The sequence below is a fragment of the Symphodus melops genome (assembly GCF_947650265.1).
Source record: "Symphodus melops genome assembly, chromosome: 4".
NCBI lineage: Eukaryota > Metazoa > Chordata > Actinopteri > Labriformes > Labridae > Symphodus > Symphodus melops.
Genome location: NC_136694.1, coordinates 17444961 through 17464275, shown reverse-complemented (window position 1 = coordinate 17464275; position 19315 = coordinate 17444961). Strand labels below are relative to the sequence as shown.

Below are 19315 nucleotides of genomic sequence, written 5' to 3'. Positions count from 1 at the left end.
GATGCAGTTCACTTCGACTCAGCTTGATGAATTGTTCTCGAAGTAACTGCTGCTGTCTGTCCACAGCTCGCTGTATCAGCAAAGCCTGGGTGTGCGACGGCGACAGTGACTGTGAGGACAACTCGGATGAGGACAACTGTGAGGCGCTGGTCTGTAAACTATCCCACCATGTGTGTGCCAACGACTCCACCATCTGCCTGCCTGCAGAGAAACTTTGTGATGGCACTGATGACTGCGCAGATGGCTCTGATGAGAAACTCTGCGGTAAGAGACAACAGAGAACAGGCTGGGTTTTAGGACAGGGAATGCCAAAAACAGCAAGCAAAACTCTGCATCTAAAAACCATGTCCTCAGTGGAGACATAACAGTTCTTTGTATATAGCACTCGTGTCAGAGTTTCTTTACTTTTCTCTCTTTTACAGACCTGTGCTCACTCGACAATGGTGACTGCAGCCATAACTGCACTGTGGCCCCTGGCGAGGGGGTGATCTGTTCCTGTCCACTGGGCATGGAGTTAGGGGCCGACAACAAGACCTGTCATATCCAGAGCTTCTGCGCCAAACACCTGAAGTGCAGTCAGCGCTGTGAGCAAGACAAGTTCAGTGTGAAGTGTTCCTGTTACGAGGGCTGGGAGCTGGAGCCTGACATGGAGAACTGCAAGAGCACTGGTAAGGAAAAGAGAAAAAACAGCAGCAAAGTGGCGAATGGATGAAAATGGAGGTTCAGTGAGGAATTAGAACGCTTGATTGATTCTAATGCTACGGTAAGGGAGGAAGCTATAGAAGTGGCTGCGGTCTGGGCTTTGTCAGAGTTCAAGTCTGCAGAATCCAGAAGTGTAGTGTGGGGTTCAAGCAGAGGAGAAGACCGCCCATGCAGGAAACTGTGTGGTTGGAGAAGGCTCACTCTGCCAAAATGCGATACTCATTTGGACAATAGACAGAGCACTGCAGACAAAAACAGAGAAGCTTGAATACCTCTCAAACCGGAATAAGATGGAGGGAAGAGGTCCACAAAGGAAACATTAAAAGACCTGGGAAATGTTTTATGGCTGTTATTATTTTATAAAGAAATAAAAAAAACAACAACCTAATGATCAGATATGAGCAGCATTTGAGTCATCTGGGGGCAAAGTAGAAGATAAAGGAAAACAGCTCAGACACATTTAATCTTAGTTTTGTTGATTTTATTTCCAACATGCAAAATAAAAAGAAAAGAGAGAAGAAAGCAAAATATGGAAAAACAATGAATGAGATCATACAAAACGAGCTCTCAAATACTTTGTATATACATGTAATCTTCACCTTAGAAGAAGTATAAACTTGTTTAATCTCACCCCTTCTCTCCCTTCATAATTTTTCTTTTAATCTAAATTTTTAAAGAATGTATGTTTTTACATGTAATACACATTTTACAATACAGTTGTACCGTATACTTATATTACATGTGAACACATTATTTAGAGAAGAAAACCAAATTATAAAAAGAATCTTAGAATGATATTGTTCATAGTTGCAGCTACTAGCCAATAGGAAACGTGAAATAAAGATTGTGTGCTGCCCTGCCAGGTCTTTAAGAGCAGCCACCAACACCCCGTCATTCACCCTGCTGCCTGTCTGGCTGCCTGTTCGCTAGTGATAACTCCTGTCTTATTTACACTGTCTTTTAATTACTGGGGATTAGAGCCGCTTTGAGCACAGCTCCTCTCTCACTGGTCCGCAGTGAAGCGTGGATGTGAGGGTTTCTACGCCATGAAGCGAAGCTGCTCTGCAGTATTTTCAGTTATAATCAACGGCCACTAAGCCAAGAAGTTTAACTCTTTACCACCTGGCCACTGATCTCTCCGGTTTAAACCCCCAGATCCCTTCAAACCCTTCATCATTTTCTCCAACCGCCACGAGATCCGACGCATTGATCTGAATAAAGGAGAATTCAGTGTTTTGGTACCAGGATTGAGAAACACCATCGCTCTTGACTTCCATCTCAGTGAGAGCGCCCTCTACTGGACGGACGTGGTGGAGGACAAGATATATCGCGGGAAGCTGTCTGAGAATGGAGGTGAGCAGTTTAAACACAATCAGTTCTTTTGGATAATATGACAGACACTGAGGTTTCCACTGACCACATGGCACAGTCTTCTCACTGAGGTAACGTTGACATCCGTTCTCGTCACGGTATTTGCATTTACAAATTCATGCAGAACCATCACATGAAGTAAAGGGAGACATTTAGATTGTAAGACTTGCTTTAAATGTTCTGCTCAAAAGTTAAGCTCCTCCGTGTCAGGGGCAATTTACTATATTGACTTTTACAGACTTAGAGACACTTATGAGTCATAACATTTTAATCCCTGAATACGACATTGCACACCAGCTTTTCACTCTGGTCAGGTGAACTATTTGGACTTTTTCAGAGTTCAATTTTGACAGTATTATTGTGTTTGTAAGATGGTCCTAGGGTTGAAAATATCCAACACAGCCGTGTTGTGTCAAATGATTTGCCCTGACATCACTAAAGCAGTAATAACAACAATATTATGTGTACAGGCCTGAATGTTTTATGTGTGCGTACATGTGGTTGTGCAAGGTTTGCCAACAGGGTTACATAAAGTGTGTGTGTGTGTGTGTGTGTGTGTGTGTGTGTGTGTGTGTGTGTGTGTGTGTGTTGTGTTTGTTTTCATTGCTCCAGACAGAATAATGACTCATGTGAAATAATTAGACATTTCCCTCTGATTAGGGTTCCAAAGGAAAAATAGAGGAGACAGGAAGAGGCTTGATGAAATGTCTCTTCGGCCCTGCAGTACGCCACATGTTTAGTTTTTGTAAAGCCCACACAGTAATTGTAGTCTAACACCCCCCTGCTGAGCCTCTACTGCATTTGTTTTTGTTTCCGTTCCCCGTACTGACATGTTTGTTTTTACCCTGATCATATCGTCTAACCTTTCGCTTCAAGGAATTTCAGTTTATTCACCGATGAATCCAAATAACATGTACGTGAATTTGAAAGACTGAGAGGCAAAGAAGATCAGTGCAGCATAATCTGAAACATCGCCTTCAGCCAATTGCATGCTTGATGCCTTTTATGCGTACATATTGACATATTTTGTTAATTCATTAAAGAGCCTCAGAGGAATGATTTTTTTATTGAATAACAAGATATTTAGATGAGATCCAGTTTGTTCAAAAAGAATGAAAACCCGCCCCAGCTTCTTCGAACATTTCTACTGTAGAAAATAAGGTAGACACAATAACATTTTAATGCAGTTTCTACTTTTCTTATTCAGAATAGGGAAAAGGGAAGTTGACTTACCTTTAAAGAAGATAAGGCAGATTAAACTTAACTGACCCCTCCTCTCCTTTGTTTTTCTTCATCCTTGAAGCTTTAACCAGTTTCGATGTCGTAATCCAGTACGGGCTGGCGACCCCCGAGGGCCTGGCTGTGGACTGGATAGCTGGAAACATTTACTGGGTGGAAAGCAACCTGGATCAGATAGAAGTGGCCAAGTTGGACGGCACCATGCGGACCACTCTACTAGCTGGAGAGGTGGAGCACCCCAGAGCCATCGCCTTGGATCCTCGCGATGGGTGACTTTAATTAAAGAACAACAGTGTTTTATGAAGTTAAAAAAGATTTTTAAGGCTTTCTATCTACAGATCTTGAACATTCTTTTTGTTGTGTTAACAATTGCATATCAATGTTTGCAGGATCCTCTTCTGGACAGACTGGGATGCCAGCTTGCCCAGGATTGAAGCAGCCTCGATGAGTGGAGAAGGAAGGAAGACCATCCATAAAGAAACGGGCAACGGAGGCTGGCCAAACGGACTCACTGTGGACTATCTGGAGCGCCGCATCCTCTGGATCGATGCCAGGCAAGAAAAAAGGGCACAGGCCTTAACACAGTCACATGATTAATTTATTCATGTACAAAATATCCCAGGTCGACGCAGATTCTAACGAAACAACAACAACAAAAAATGGTGCTGTGCGCAGGTCGGATGCCATTTATTCAGCCAAATACGATGGCTCCGGACTGATTGAAGTTCTGAGGGGACACGAGTATCTGTCACATCCCTTCGCGGTCACGATGTACGGAGGAGAGGTTTACTGGACGGACTGGAGGACCAACACGCTGGCTAAAGCCAACAAGTGGACAGGAAGCAACGTCACTGTCGTTCAGAGAACCAACACGCAACCGTTTGACCTGCAGGTGTACCATCCATCCAGACAGCCGCAGGGTGAGAGAGAAACACTCGTGAACTAACGCCTCCTGTCAAACTGTAGTGGAGACTTTGTTGTAGCTTTTCAATATAGCTGCCTTCAAACGTAAGAAATTAAAATGTTTATTATGATGGTGACTCTAATTAACTTCTAAAAATGTACCCTGATCTATGAGAGGTTTGAGTGTCCTTTCCTCTGTAATATTTTTCCGTACCTATTTCTCCACAGCCCCGAACCCATGTGCTGCTAAAGATGGCAAGGATCCCTGCTCACACCTCTGCCTCATAAACTACAATCAGACTTTCTCGTGTGCCTGCCCTCACCTCATGAAGCTCGGCCCCGACAGACGCACGTGCTACGGTAAGCAAGAACACACTTACTGTACGTCAATGCAGGGTCTGCAAAGATGCTCTCTGATAATCCTTTCAACCAGCACACAATGCTCCCCTCTGCTTGCTTCAGCAAAATTGTCATAAAGTCTCAGTCTGTACCTGCAGAAGCCTATATTTCTATTTCTTTGTGCTGTCTAAGAGTGTGTGTTCGAGAGAGGGGAGAGAAATAAAAGAGAACAGATGAAACAATGGAGACTTTTTTCTCCACGTTGACTTGCTATCGCCGTGACAGCTTAGGAGCACATCCAAGTGTCCGCCTGTGAAACGAGAGAGCAGGCTTGTTTGTTCGGTTAAGAGTTTAGTATTCTGGGCAGCACTTTCTATTATCTCGGGGGATAATGAAATGGAGAACCCCACTCTGTCTGATGCGGGCATCAGCCACGACTCTCCACATTCACCACCTCGTACGCTTGCGACCCAGCTCTGTCATTACTCTCTCTGTCTCTCTGCTGTTCTGCCTGTCTGTCATTTAAGCTGCACATGGTTAAATGATGATAGGCCTGTTGAGACCGATGCATTTGTAATGCATCAGCACTGATTGAATTCACTCTCGCTGTCATGGTCGCGCTATTGAGTTAGCCGGCCAGACACAATCATTAGAGGCAACGATGCAATTGGATCAACAGTTTGTTCAAGTGAGCAGGGATAATACACACATGCACCCGACCGTGCTGCAAAGACCTTTCCCCACAAACTCTAGCATTAGTGCGCTGAAGCATTTGATGTTTGACTCGAAGCTGCATTTAACTCCTGATTGCTCCCATTGAAGGCTGAAGTTTTGGTGAGTCACTGAATGATGCGTTTCAACATGTTCCCCCCCCCCCCGTCTGCCCGTAGAATCCCGTCAGTTCCTGCTTTACGCTCGCCAGATCGAGATCAGAGGGGTGGACATCGACAACCCTTACTACAACTACATCATCTCCTTCACTGTGCCGGACATCGACAACGTGACCGTGGTGGACTACGACGCTCTGGAGCACCGGATCTACTGGTCAGATGTCCGCACGCAGACCATCAAGAGAGCTTTCATCAACGGCACCGGAGTGGAGACAGTTGTTTCTGCTGGTACGGAGCAACAGCATAATAGAACACACCATACAGCGTACTCTAAGGCTAATTGAGCTCAGATTGTTGGAATGAAAATTAAATATTTTTAAGACAGGCAGATATGTCTAAAGCTTTAACTCACACATAGTGTTTTTAAAAGCTTGATGGCCTTGCTAATATGAGACACTGTTCTGAACCCCCGAAGAAAGAAAGCGAAAGAAAAAACACCAAATACAATTAATTATCAAAGAGGTTCTTTGTGCTAATTTATTAAAGGAGATTTATAAGAATTTTTCATTTTCAGAATTTTGTCGGCATCTAAAGTCCTTCCAGGTTAACCTCAACACGATAAAAGAAGGAAGTTGCTTTCTGAAATTCAAAGAAAATGTAAAAATTCTCAGATTTATTTGAAAACTTTTTCTTGTATGTTCTTGTGTATTTGTTGAGAGTTCTTATATTGAGTGTTGTGTAAACCAGTCCTCCAAACGCACATTATCCAACCACATCCCTGTGGCTCTGACCTTTGTTCTCACTAAAGCAGTCCATCTGCATTTACAGCACATTTTATATATATATATATATATATATATATATATATATATATATATATATGTGTATATATATATGTATGTGTATATATATATATGTATGTATATATATATGTATGTATGTATATATAAATATGTATGTATATATATATATGTATGTATGTATATATATATATATATATGTATGTATGTGTGTATATATATATATATATATATATATATGTATATATATGTATGTATGTATATATATATGTATGTATGTATATATATATATGTATATATATATCTTTTTGCAGTCCGTCCTCTAGCTTTGATTTGTGTTTGATTAGAATATCAAACAATGTGAGTTAGAACTGTTATAAAAAGATTTATATGTTTGTCTGTTTTTCAGATCTGCCCAACGCTCATGGCCTGGCGGTGGACTGGGTGTCCAGAAACCTGTTCTGGACCAGTTATGATGCCAATAAGAAACAGATTAATGTTGCCAGACTTGATGGCTCCTTTAAAAATGCTGTCATCCAGGGCCTGGACAAACCACACTGTCTAGTGCTTCATCCAATACTTGGGTAAGGTCCCCCCCCCCCCTTCAAACACTCAATACTTCTCGTGACTGCTTTTTAGTAAAAATGAAGCTTTTACAAACTTCTCTGAGACAGCCTCTTGATTCCCTCTAAAACTCAAAACACGTACACAAACACACACACAAATAGTAGTGCCCAAACACTCATACACACTCAGAAATAAAGTGTGGCTGTTGACAGGCTGAGCAGTGTGCTATTGATGGTCGCTGACCTCTGACAGTTTTTCACTCAGGAAGTGCTTCCAATTTTTCCCCACTCATGTCATCTTTCTTTCTTCTATGTCGCTCTCACTCTATATCTCCCTCCACTTTTATTCTGAAAGAAAGCTTCTGCTCTTAGACTATCTATGAATTATTCACAGTCAGTGTCTCTGTCGCATTCTGTCACTATTTCTGTGCCTGTGTTTATCTCACATCCCCCCCCTCTCCCTTCTGTCTTGTTTAGCAAATGTCCATTCTTCCCTCCACATCCCTTCTGGAAACTTCTTACCCCCTCAGCTCCCCAAACAGAACCTGGACAGCAAAGAGCAAAAAAAAAACAGATTGACTTCTGTCCTGTAGGAATATTTGTACTTAGAGTATTTACGGTGGATGAAGATAGGATATTTCCTTAAGAAATGTCTCTGCCCTTTGTGTACTCCTTCCTCTTTTTCAAAGAGTTAGTCTACTCATGCAGAGGAATGTTTCCGATTCGTGCATAGTTGGTGTGGGGGGAAAAAATGAGAAGCAGATGCTGGATCCACATGCTGGGGCCATCTCCTGTGTCTTGCGCACAAACACACAGCCCAGATGATGATGTCCAGGAGAGGGCGGAGGCAGAGAGAGTCAGGGAGGGACGGACTTGTAAAAAAAAAAAAAAAAAAAGACGAGCATGTGGGTGTTTAAATGCTCCTGAAACTTTATTTAAAGGCCTGTTAACAAACACGTTGAAGGGTGTGGTGGATGTGGTAAAAGGAAGTGGGTGAGGGGAGGGCAGAGGATAAATGCCCTTTAAACACACACTACATAAAGTCTATAAACAGAGAAGCACAATCACATTGTGACTGTATTCTCCCCGTGTTGGTGCGAGGGGTTAAGACAGTATGAGGGAAAAAAAACCCCAGAGGCTAAAAAAAGGTGTGTGAGAGATTTGAGGGTTTGGATGTTAGACGTCCAACACCAGTCATGTATCATATTTCAGCTCCTCAGCGATTGGTTCAAAAAGCTTTTCAGTGGTTTAATTCAGTCCAGTTTGCAACCGTAGCTTTACTTTTGTTTAAAGACATTTTAAAACTATTTTCAGCCTTAAATGAAGAACACGTGTTGCATTAAAAAATAAATTCCTATTAAAGTCTCATACAGTTTGTTGTGATTTACAGACCAGATGTCACTCAGATTTTTGGCTGTAAATGCGTACTCATGTAACCAGGCATAATGTAATCCAGAACATGGTTTCAAGCGAGGAAATAAGATAAGAAGATTTAGAGAACAACCACAACACTAGCTTACAAACGAAGGCCACAGATCAACAGATCTCAAATCAGACATCTAACTATCGACAAATACAAAAGGTTACATGAAACAACCTTTGAGATATTGTTGTGGAATTTTTCCATTACCAAGGAGTGAAAATAAAGAGTGAGAAGATCTATTCAAAAAGGAACCCCAAGATCGATCTGGTCTCAATGAACATTTATTCGAAGGCAAGATAAGCGTTCGAAGACCCCTCTCTCACACGGTGAGGAGAGAAAGAGGCCCCGAGAAAAGGCAAACATGAACACTTATACATTTCCATCACATTACACAGATCACTCCCCCATCACGCCACATAGAGACACTGCCCACCTGGCAGGGCACAATCTATCCCCTAGTGTGAGAAAAGACACTACATGACTATTTACCATCTCCCAAGGCTGAGAAGGAGATGGAGTCCAGTGAGAAAGAGCCTGGGTGACTCTTCCCACATGTACAGAGTGTAAGAAACAGAATTAAGGGAACAAAATGATGGGAAACAAAACACCCAATATGCTGTGCATGTAGTATTCTAAGACATGTCAGATACATTTTATATGACAGATTTGTAGTACACATGTAGTACACATGGAGTAAAATTTTCCATAACAATGTGCAACAGGAATCCAAGTAGACTTTTTTCCCTTTTGTGAGGAGTAACCAAATCCAGTCAACATTAGTGTTTAAATATGGGATCTCTCAGCTACTTAAATGTAATGGAGATTTCAATATAAAAAAAGGCGAGAGATGGATTGGTTTCAGTGCAACAGGAACTCCTCATAACAATGTAGTTTTAGTCACTTCGTCAGGCTGTGTTTTGAAGCTTATCTGTGGAATCAGACGGCCTTTGGAGAGAATCTGGGGTGAATTATCTCTAAACATTCTCATGATGATGTGTGCTGTGATCTTTGCTGACTCTCTTTCTCCTCACATCCTTCAGAAAACTCTACTGGACCGATGGGGACACCATCAACATGGCCAACACTGACGGCAGCAACCGCAGCATCCTCTTCAGCAACCAGAAAGGCCCTGTTGGTGAGTTATATTCTCGAGCTCTGTGCGACTGCACCCTAGTGAAATGGCACTTCCAAGGAGTTACATGGTCCAATCTGTTTGTTCAGATTTTGACTTGATCCATCCTCTTTCTCACTTATTAAGTCTGCATTAGGGTGACATAACGATACAGAACATTTTTCACTTCAAGTAAAAATGGAGACAGAGTAGCTGGTTACAAAACGTTTGTTTATAACGTAGTTGTGTCAAGTTGCTCATATCAAATCATTGATTTTTTTTTTTTTGTTGCGGGCTTTACATGTTGCTGAAATTCCAACAACAATAATTGAAGCAGTTAGATGTACCTGAACTCCCTCTACATTTAAAAAGGCTTTTTAAATGATGCAAATTCGTGAAGTTTTTCCACATTTTGGGTTGGGAACCGGATGGGCCGCTGGTTCAAGTCCCAATGCAGACCAAAATAGGGAAGTTGGTCTGGTAGCTGGAAAGGTGCCAGACCACTTCTCAAGCACTGCCAAGGTGCCCTTGAGCATGACACCCCACCAGCTCAGGGGACTCTTCCAGTGGGGGGAGCCGCCACACTCTGACATCTCTCCATTAATGCATGTCCACAGGTCCTGCTTGTGCACATGTGTGACTCAGGCCTCAGTGTGTGAGAAGCATGTCTCTAAAATAACAGAGTGCAAAGCACAATTTCCCCCTCGGAGATTAATAAAGTATATCAAATCAATTTAAAATCTCTGCAAAACAGACTGTAATACAAAAAAAGTATTGTTTTAAAATAAAATAGTTATCCCCTCCATCCAGGACGCCTACTTGTTCCAACATAAAATAGAAATCTTTTGGTGAAAACCAAATTAGTTGAACCTTCTAAAGTCTTTTTTGTAATGTACAGTCAGTATAGCTGGACTAGAATTAGCCTTGTTTTATTAGCAGGTGTTCCACTGATTCGAAGCTCTTAAAAATGAGTCGTATTCGATGTGGGCTCAGCCCTAGTCACAACACTCCGTCACTTTGTTTTTCCAGGTCTCTCCATTGACTTCGACACTGAGCAGCTTTACTGGATTAGCTCTGGAAACAGCACCATAAACCGCTGCAAACTGGACGGCTCCGGACTGGAGGTGCTTGAGGGGGTAAAGGGCAAGCTGACCAAGGCTACTGCTCTGGCAATCATGGGTAAGTCTCCAAGAAAATCTTAAATTTAACCTGCGAGTTCAGCCATGACAAATTACAACCTGCTCTGTTTCCTATGTGCCTTTTAAATGTTGTTTTATGTTCCGCTTTCAGGGTTGTTTCAGAGTAATTTATGGGTCTTGAAAATGTTTGCCCTCCTGCTTTGTGTTGTATTCTTTAGGTGACAAGTTGTGGTGGGCGGACCAAGGAACTGACCAGATTGGAACCTGTGACAAGCAGGATGGTGGTAGCTGGAAAATCTTGAGAAATAGCACATCCCCCATGATGCACATGAAAATCTACAATGAAACTGTACAGAAAGGTTGGCTTTTCTTTCTTTTTTTTTGAGAGCCCATGCAACATTTGTTTTTGTTAAATAACGAAGCCAAAAAATAAATGTGTTTCATCGTAGCATTGAAGGATGACTTTGCTTGCTGCGTAATAGCCAAGCCTGTTTATCTATTTCAAAGCACATCTGTTTATATCTCTTCAACTCCTCTTTGATGTGCTTTGTTCTTTTTTTCCTTGTGCTTATGTGTTACCAGGCACAAACCTATGCAGCAATAACAATGGAGACTGTTCCCAGCTGTGTCTCCCCACCTCCCCAACCACCAGAGCCTGCATGTGCACGGCAGGATACAGCTTGCGCACAGGGCAACAGTCCTGTGAGGGTACGTCACAACTCAAGAGAATCGACAGAAACGGGGGGAAAAAATGATGCAACACAACCTTGAAACTGCTCAGAACAGGGATTTATATCTGTTTGTTTTCTGCAGGTGTTGGCTCTTTCCTGCTGTACTCTGTGCATGAAGGCATACGTGGAATTCCTCTGGACCCATCAGACAAGTCGGACGCTCTGGTACCAGTGTCTGGCACATCGCTGGCTGTGGGCATTGATTTCCATGCTGGTAAATGTTTTCCCTCATCTGTGAAATATCTTTACACTAGCATGGAGGTACTTTAGGTTTATGTTAAAAATGTTTTAAGAAAAAATACATGTTATATATTTCATATGTATGCAAATTCCACAGACAATGACACTATCTACTGGGTGGACATGGGCCTGAGCACTATAAGCAGGGCCAAGAGGGACCAAACCTGGAGAGAGGACGTGGTCACGAATGGCATCGGTAGGGTGGAGGGCATCGCCGTCGACTGGATAGCAGGTAAGAGATTCCCCGAGACATGGCGTAAAACACACCTGATGAGAATTCATACATGAAGATGAGCATTTGCTTCACTTTGGCTGTCAGTGTATCTGTAATCATTACCCAGAGGAGGAGAGTGCAAAGGAAGATCAATCTGAAGCAATACAAAAGGGGCTTTTTGTGCCAACTGTTACAAACAGTGAAGAGAAGCATAAACAGACCCAGTAGGAAAAAAAGATTAATTGGATTAGGACTTGATTTTTATTAAGGTCCCCTTATTTGTTATTGTGGGTGTCATGCAGGTCAATATCTGTTTGCTTAAAGGTAAACTCATGCACACTTAGTCTTAACTTGTTTGTTAGATAGTGTTAAGGAGTTGTTGATGGACATGGTGCTCTCCTATGCACCTGTCTTATGAAATAGATGTGTGGAAGCTTTTTCTATTTTTGATATCTATATAAAAGAAATGCAAAGATCATCAGTGTTTCTCGTCTGTCCAATACAGGGAACATCTACTGGACAGACCAAGGCTTTGATGTGATCGAGGTGGCCAGACTGAACGGCTCCTTCCGTTACGTGGTGATATCGCAGGGCCTGGACAAACCTCGAGCCATCACTGTTCACCCTGAGAAAGGGTAAGAGGAAACAACTCTAGTCCCCTGTTGTTGTTTTTCCTTCACTATCAGTTACTAACAGTGACCTCTTTGCTTTGTGTGTCTGTGTTTATGCGTGCAGCTATCTGTTCTGGACAGAGTGGGGCCAGTACCCACGGATCGAGCGCTCTCGTCTGGATGGAACTCAGAGGGCTGTCCTGGTCAATGCTAGTATTAGCTGGCCCAACGGTATCTCCATTGACTACGAGGTGCAGTATTACAGACCGTAGGGCATTATTATCTCTGTGTTAAAGCGCACACAGCGGGCGTTTTCTGAATCACAACTGTTTGTCCGCATGAAGGAGAGTCTGCTGTACTGGTGCGATGCCAGAACGGACAAGATTGAGCGAATTAACCTGGAAACTGGAGAGAACAGGGAGGTGGTACTGGCCAACAACAACATGGACATGTTCTCAGTGTCTGTGTTTGAGAGCTACATCTACTGGAGTGACAGGTCAGACACTGATAAATTACTCTTTGAACTATTTGTGAGCGGTATTCATCTGGAGTCTTAATATTTATCTCTCCTTCAAGCTTTATCCTCTGTTTACATTTGTGTCTGTCTTCTTTGAACCAGGACTCATGCTAATGGCTCCATAAAGAGAGGCAGCAAGGACAACGCCACAGACTCTGTGTCTCTGAGGACCGGTATTGGAGTGCAGCTTAAAGATATCAAGGTTTTCAACAGGGCCAGACAGCAAGGTAAGCACATGAGCGTGTCAGTCACTTCACCAAAGGTCACTGGAAACATTTCACTTTGTAAATTCTGCAGACTTGATGATGATTTAATGAATTTGATATCATCTGCAGGAACGAACGTTTGTAAAGACAAAAATGGCGGGTGTCAGCAGCTTTGTCTTTACCGCGGTAACGCACAGCGCACATGTGCCTGTGCCCATGGCATGCTAGCTGAAGACGGCTGTGGCTGCCGCGACTATGACGGTTACCTGCTCTACTCAGAGCGCACCATACTGAAGAGTGTCCACCTGTCGGATGAAAACAACCTCAACGCGCCGATAAAACCTTTCGAGGACCCAGAGCACATGAAGAACGTCATAGCGCTCACCTTTGATTACAGAGGAGGGGGAGGCAAGGGTGCTAATCGAATATTCTTCAGTGATATTCACTTCGGCAACATCCAGCGGATCAGTGATGACGGATCAGACCGAAAAACTGTTGTAGAGAGTGAGTATTCCCACACAGAACGTTGTGTTGAGCTTTCATAACAGTCTTTCTTCAACGCTACACCTCCACATGATTTATTACCAAACAATGTGTTTGTTGTATTCCCACTCCCATAGCTGATAGTGGGCCTGTCATTAGTCTTTTTTTTTTTTTTTTTTACTATTTTTATAACAAAGAAGCTTTGTTGTTAACATCAGATCGCCCTAGTAAGTGCTCATGTAGAAGAAAACAGCTGGAGGCACCCATCACACTCCCACTGATCTCAACTGAAACAAGCAGCTCTTATTCTGAAGTTTTTGCCAAAAAAACAAAACAAAAAAAGGACATACCTTTTTTTTTTTTATTTATATTTTTTTTTTTTTTATTATCTGTGTATGAGAATAGATAGATCCTCCTTCCTTCAATCTCAGCTCAATAAAACACAGGTGCACTGTTAATGTTTTAACAAAGTGCCTTTACTTGAAAATTTTTACAAGACACGTGATTCAAGACTGTGTCCCCTAGTCTCTGTGCTGCAGCACATTCCAGGGCTACTGTCGTGATTTCTTTTTGTACAATGTTCAGACTCGTGAGTGTTGTTAGAGCGAGCGTTCTCTTGTCTGTGCCTTGTTTACAGTAGCTTTCCACATAAAGGTAATGGCTGTGTCATTTATTTTCTAAAAGTCTTCCAGCAAAACAGCTTGTGAAAGTGTTCTTGTGATTTCCAGAAGTCCTGATTGAAAAGTTCCTTTTTCAAGTATTCAGTTAAATCAGAGTACATTTCATAGTGATACTGTCATGCAGGAGCCATGGCCACAACCCCGCTGCTCCTTTGCCCTCTCCTCTTGAAGAGCCCCAGTAGATCTTGTCTGAATTTTTGGGACATCAGAACATAGAGGATCGGGTTCATCACTGTCGAAGAAGTCGCCATGAGGCGTGCGAACGTGCTAAATGGTCCATAACGTGGTGAGGCGCCTGTGGCCCCTGAGCTTTTATCTGCCAGTAATGCCAGGGTCAAGCCGTAGGACGGCAGCCAGCACAGTGTGAAAGCCAGCACTAGCATGGCCGACGTGTGGGTCACTTTGTTCTGGTAGCGCTCGACTTGAGGGGCTCTGCCGGTCCGCCTGCTCAGCCAAAGAAACGTGTAGATTCTGCCGTATGCAGCTGCAATGGTGACCAGTGGAAACAAGAAGGCCACGAGGAAGTGAAGCAATCCATAGATGAGCTGGTCTCGGTGGGAAATGAAAGCAAAGCAAGCAAGACTGTCAGGGGATCGTCCTGAGGTTCTTACAAAACGAAAAACTAGCTGTGGAGCAGCCAGGCAGCAGGCGGGCACCCAGAGGAGCGCAGCAGCTGCAGACACCCGCCGAGGGGAGAGAAGGCTGTACGCTCTGGTAGGGTGCACCACAGTCAGATAGCGAGACACAGCCAGCGTTGCCAGAGTGAAGACGCTGGCAGAGGAGCAGGCCGATCCCAAGAAGCCCACCAGACGACACATGGCGTCCCCGAAAGGCCATCGCTGCATCACTATGGCGGCGGTGTGGAAGGGCAGCATGGAGAGCAGAAGCAGGTCCGCAGCACTCAGAGCGAGCAGGAGTGCGTCCGTTCCGGTGCCTGTCAGGGAACTCTGAGAAGACTGTCCGACCCCGCGTCGCCGCCGCCTCCCACACAGGATCACCATCACCATCGTGTGTCCTCCAACTCCCAGCATGACAATCAGAGCGTCTAATATCGGGACAAGGACCTGCTCCACATTGTTCTGTCCTGAGCCACTGCTGTTCCCAATCTGATCCTCTGCACGTGTAGAGTTCCTCAGCAGCATCCTGTATTTAGTGATGCTCCCACTGTGAACAGTTTGCTTTGGGTTGGGTCAAATATGCCCAAGCAGGTCATAAAACTACTGATAGTACATGTTGGAATAACAAGTCAAACAGTGCTTCATTAGCAGTTTCATACATACATTCCATCACAGTGATGTCACTTAATCCCTTGATGATGTAAAAAGTAACAAATAAGGACTAAAATACATTAAGAAATACTTTTAAAACATACCATACATTCACATGGCTTCTTATATTGTGAATATGTGGAAGAAGGTTTCCTTCATTAATTCCTCCTGTCATTGTTTTTCATAGTTGAGTTCAAGCTGCTGAAAATATTCTGTGTGTGAATCCATTCCTGACCTTGCAATCAGGCTCTCTTCTGATTGGCTGAGGGTGGTAAACGAGACTGAAATAACATTAGACGTCTCTGTGGAAGTCAAGACCCCTTCCGATTTGTCTGCTGCTGGTGATTTCAGCGCTCTCCCTGGACACAAGCGCTGAGGGCAAAATGCCCCCCGATTGTGTGATTTCCTGTCACCTCAGAGCAGGCAGTTACTCCACACGACATCTCAATCAGTGCGCGGCGATCCACAATCAGCCTCCGAGGAACAGACCTGCCAAGAAACGCAATTGTGGCAGAGAGAGAGAGAGAGAAAAGAGAGGCAAATACCACGACAGTAAAGAGACGATGAAAGTGAGTAAAGCTGCAGGTGAACTCTGGACTGATTATCAGCAGGCCGGCAGGAGATGGGCTGGCCTTCTCTCTGTGGGAGGGCCGGTTAAAGCCAAACATAGTTTTTATTTTCCCATGATTCATCGCCTACATTCACACTCTGAAAGGATACCTGTGCTTTTTAAAAGTTTTGTCTGTGCACACACCACATAAACAGAACATGCACAGATGTGGTTCACCAAAGAGAGACAGGCCGAGTGGAATACTGTTTGCCTTGACAAATCAGGGTAATTATTGACTGCCTGACTGACAGCGAAACACTGAACTACTATCAATCTCACTGCAGATAAAGGCAATAAAAAGTAAGTGTCAGTGAAACCAGCTGAGCTCAAGAGCTATAATTCAGCTCATGTGCCAGCTGTAAACAATAAGGAAAAAGCGTCGAGATAGGCTGTGGTCAATAAAATGGTGACAAACAGAAGTGAAAAGCAAGAATTTGAGTGGCGAGGGCTTGAAGCTGGAGATTTACAATTCATTAACAGCTCCAAAGAAAGAGGAAATAGGAGAGAATGGATTTCATGGTTCTTCTCATTGGTTTGCAGGGCATTGATTTACGAGGGCAAAAAGCAGAGACGAGGTTGTTGTTGTGCACTGCCAGATGCTTGGCTTCATTCACAGCCTCTTAGCACGAGCCAGACTAATGTTGATTCATGTCTGCCCGCCTGCCTCGCACTTGAGATTTTGAGGTGTAGTGTAAAGTGTCCCACCTGGCAGTGAACCTCACTGATCCTGCGGCCTCAGCTGTGATAGAGTGAGATCACGTCCATGCTTTGAAAGCCGATAATCTTTAAACCTTCACAGCTCCTCTGCAGTCACAGTGTCAAGTCGGACTGATATGTTTTCAAATGAAATCTTCTCTGGGCAAGTATTGTTTCTCTAAATTCCAGCAGCTGTTTCTTTCCTCCGCTACAGAAATGTATTTCTCCCCCAGTTTTGGTGGACTCTTGTCCGTCCTTTGGCCTCTGTGCAGGCAGGGAGCTTAGCTCAACGCTGAGGAGCAGAAAGAATAACCGATTCTGTACTTCTCATCCGGTAATGAGGTAGTGCAATGGAAAATAACGCGATAGCCAGCAACTGTTAATGTGACCTTTTTAGTGAGCTATTTGCTGAATAAAAGCCTTGAATCACACTGTGTTCTTGGTCATTTATACCAAGCTGTCATGTCTGCAGCACTGACTCTGTGCTGAAACATAACAGTCTGCCAGCACTGAGCTGCTGCGACAGAATCCACACTTGGCCTTTTAACACAGTGCTGAGATTGACATGCTTTTTTTTTTTTTCCTTCACTCTTTTCTCTCAAGTCTTCTCCCTTTTTTGCGTTTCCTGTTTCTTTTTTACATTCATGTATTCATTGCTATCTTTCTCCCCTTGCCTTCTTTTTCCATCTTTTTCAGATGTGGGCTCGGTCGAGGGCTTGGCCTACCACAGGGGCTGGGATATGCTTTACTGGACGAGCTACACTACCTCAACCATCACCCGGCACACGGTGGATCAGAGCCGCTGGGGTGCCGTAGACCGGCACACTGTGGTCACCATGTCTGGAGACGACCACCCCAGAGCTTTTGTCCTTGACGAGTGTCAGAGGTTGGAATAAATTCATTAAATCAGAGCACACCTGCCTTTTGTTGCAAAAAATGTCAGCATGTGGACATCACTGACCTGCGTTCTCTTCTGCAGCCTCATGTTCTGGACCAACTGGAACGAGCAGTCTCCCAGTATTATGCGTGCCACCCTGACTGGTTCCAATGTCCTGGTCATCATAGGCAATGACATCAGAACCCCCAATGGCCTCGCCATTGACCACCGTGCAGAAAAATTGTATTTCTCTGACGCCACACTGGACAAGATAGAGCGCTGCGAGTATGATGGCACCAGACGCTATGTGAGTGATGCTCCCACGCAGACACGTGTGACTGGCACATATCAAGCTTCAGAAAAATACTTTTCTGCACCATGATTGTAATCTGATGTTGCCTAATAACGGCTATTAGTTGTGTTTATCCTTAATGGTAATATTCTGAATACATGAGATGAAGTCTGTGCTTATGTCTCCCCCTGCAGGTGGTTTTGAAGAACGAGCCAGTGCACCCGTTTGGCCTGTCTGTGTACGGGGACTATATCTTCTGGACAGACTGGGTGAGGAGGGCTGTGCTCCGGGCCGACAAATACACAGGAGGAGATATGAAGGTGCTGCGAGCCGACATTCCCCAGCAGCCAATGGGCATTGTCGCTGTGGCCAATGACACCAACAGCTGTGAGTAGCAGTTTTTGGCAGTGTGTGAGTGTGCTTGTGTGTCTGTCATTACTATTGTCTTAGAAGTTATGTGAGAGAAAAAATGTTTTTCAGTAGACATGTTGTTGACATGGATGTTTAAGTACAGTTTCAGATGTATAGCACTTATAAAAAGAACGATGCTGTACATAAGCAACAGATCTTAATGTTGAATGTAAAAAGGAAAGATAGAGGAGAATCAAAGGGAGGTTATCATGAGATAATAAAACACAAAAAGGTCATCTGGAAAATAAAATAAAAATGGGGTGTATTAATGAATAAAACAGATGTCGATGTGAGAAAAATCTATTAAACAAAAGTTGCACAACATGTCAATATTTATGAATTATTCATATGTATTGACATCTTGTATGAATGTAAAATTAATTTTAACAAGTTTATTTAAAAGTCAAAGCATTTATTCTCACATTTGCCCAAAAAAATTCCTTGTAAAAATAATAAAATTGATTATTTTGGAAACAGCAGTTAATGTTTTAAATGTATTGCCAATTCAACATGTAAAACATTGTGTTATCTAATAGAACTTAACATGAACCCAGATCAATATGGAGCTTATAGATTGGACAAAAAACCATATCAGCGTTTTCTTTAGATTATAATGCGTTGTGTTTAGTGATCTGTAACAATACAGTTTTCCATTCCTTGGTAAGAACATGAAATTAAAAATCAAACCCTTCTACTGAGAAGTTTTTAAGTAGCCTCCTTCTCAGTTGAGAGTTGCACTGACACAATCACAAACTGAAAAGATGTGAACGAAGCAGCTTTTCTGACCCGACAGAGCAATTTATGAAATGACAGATATACTGCATCCATACTTTTCCATTTCTTTCTTCACCTCATCTTGTTCCCGACTTAGTATCTGTATTGTACCCTACATTTTACTTTCTTCCATATCTACAGCCATCTTCTGCCTCAAGTTTCCTCATTCGTACTCGCTTACGCTCCAATACCCAGAGCGAGCATACATGCTGAGAGTCTGCAGTCATAGCTGCAAATCCCATTTAGATTGAGTCATATTGAATTATGCATTGAGCAAAAGCA

At 43.2% G+C, this 19315-nt stretch overlaps 2 protein-coding genes across 3 annotated transcripts in view; one reads left to right on the top strand and one right to left on the bottom strand.

Moving 5' to 3' along the window:
• LOC306823146 (low-density lipoprotein receptor-related protein 1-like) overlaps positions 1-19315 on the top strand; it is a 93090-nt gene that overhangs the window by 55416 nt on the left and 18359 nt on the right. For both annotated transcript variants that reach the window (XM_079342522.1, XM_079342523.1), the window contains exons 22-44: positions 67-264; positions 423-668; positions 1858-2055; positions 3377-3581; positions 3702-3866; positions 3988-4232; positions 4444-4575; positions 5445-5672; positions 6594-6768; positions 9214-9308; positions 10314-10463; positions 10642-10782; positions 11006-11131; positions 11237-11368; positions 11492-11626; positions 12114-12243; positions 12344-12470; positions 12564-12715; positions 12839-12963; positions 13072-13446; positions 17376-17565; positions 17659-17863; positions 18043-18235. In XM_079342522.1, coding sequence (XP_079198648.1) covers positions 67-264; positions 423-668; positions 1858-2055; positions 3377-3581; positions 3702-3866; positions 3988-4232; positions 4444-4575; positions 5445-5672; positions 6594-6768; positions 9214-9308; positions 10314-10463; positions 10642-10782; positions 11006-11131; positions 11237-11368; positions 11492-11626; positions 12114-12243; positions 12344-12470; positions 12564-12715; positions 12839-12963; positions 13072-13446; positions 17376-17565; positions 17659-17863; positions 18043-18235 — 4068 coding nt within the window. The remainder of the gene's footprint in view (positions 1-66; positions 265-422; positions 669-1857; positions 2056-3376; positions 3582-3701; positions 3867-3987; positions 4233-4443; positions 4576-5444; positions 5673-6593; positions 6769-9213; positions 9309-10313; positions 10464-10641; positions 10783-11005; positions 11132-11236; positions 11369-11491; positions 11627-12113; positions 12244-12343; positions 12471-12563; positions 12716-12838; positions 12964-13071; positions 13447-17375; positions 17566-17658; positions 17864-18042; positions 18236-19315) is intronic.
• On the bottom strand, positions 13880-16092 carry LOC306823153 (galanin receptor type 2-like). Its single transcript, XM_079342540.1, has one exon. The coding sequence runs from the start codon at positions 15245-15247 to the stop codon at positions 14222-14224; it is 1026 nt and encodes a 341-aa protein (XP_079198666.1). The 5' UTR covers positions 15248-16092; the 3' UTR covers positions 13880-14221.

Bases quoted from the DNA above. Each gene is read 5' to 3' on its own strand.
- LOC306823153 (XM_079342540.1), bottom strand. From the start codon at position 15,247: ATGCTGCTGAGGAACTCTACACGTGCAGAGGATCAGATTGGGAACAGC.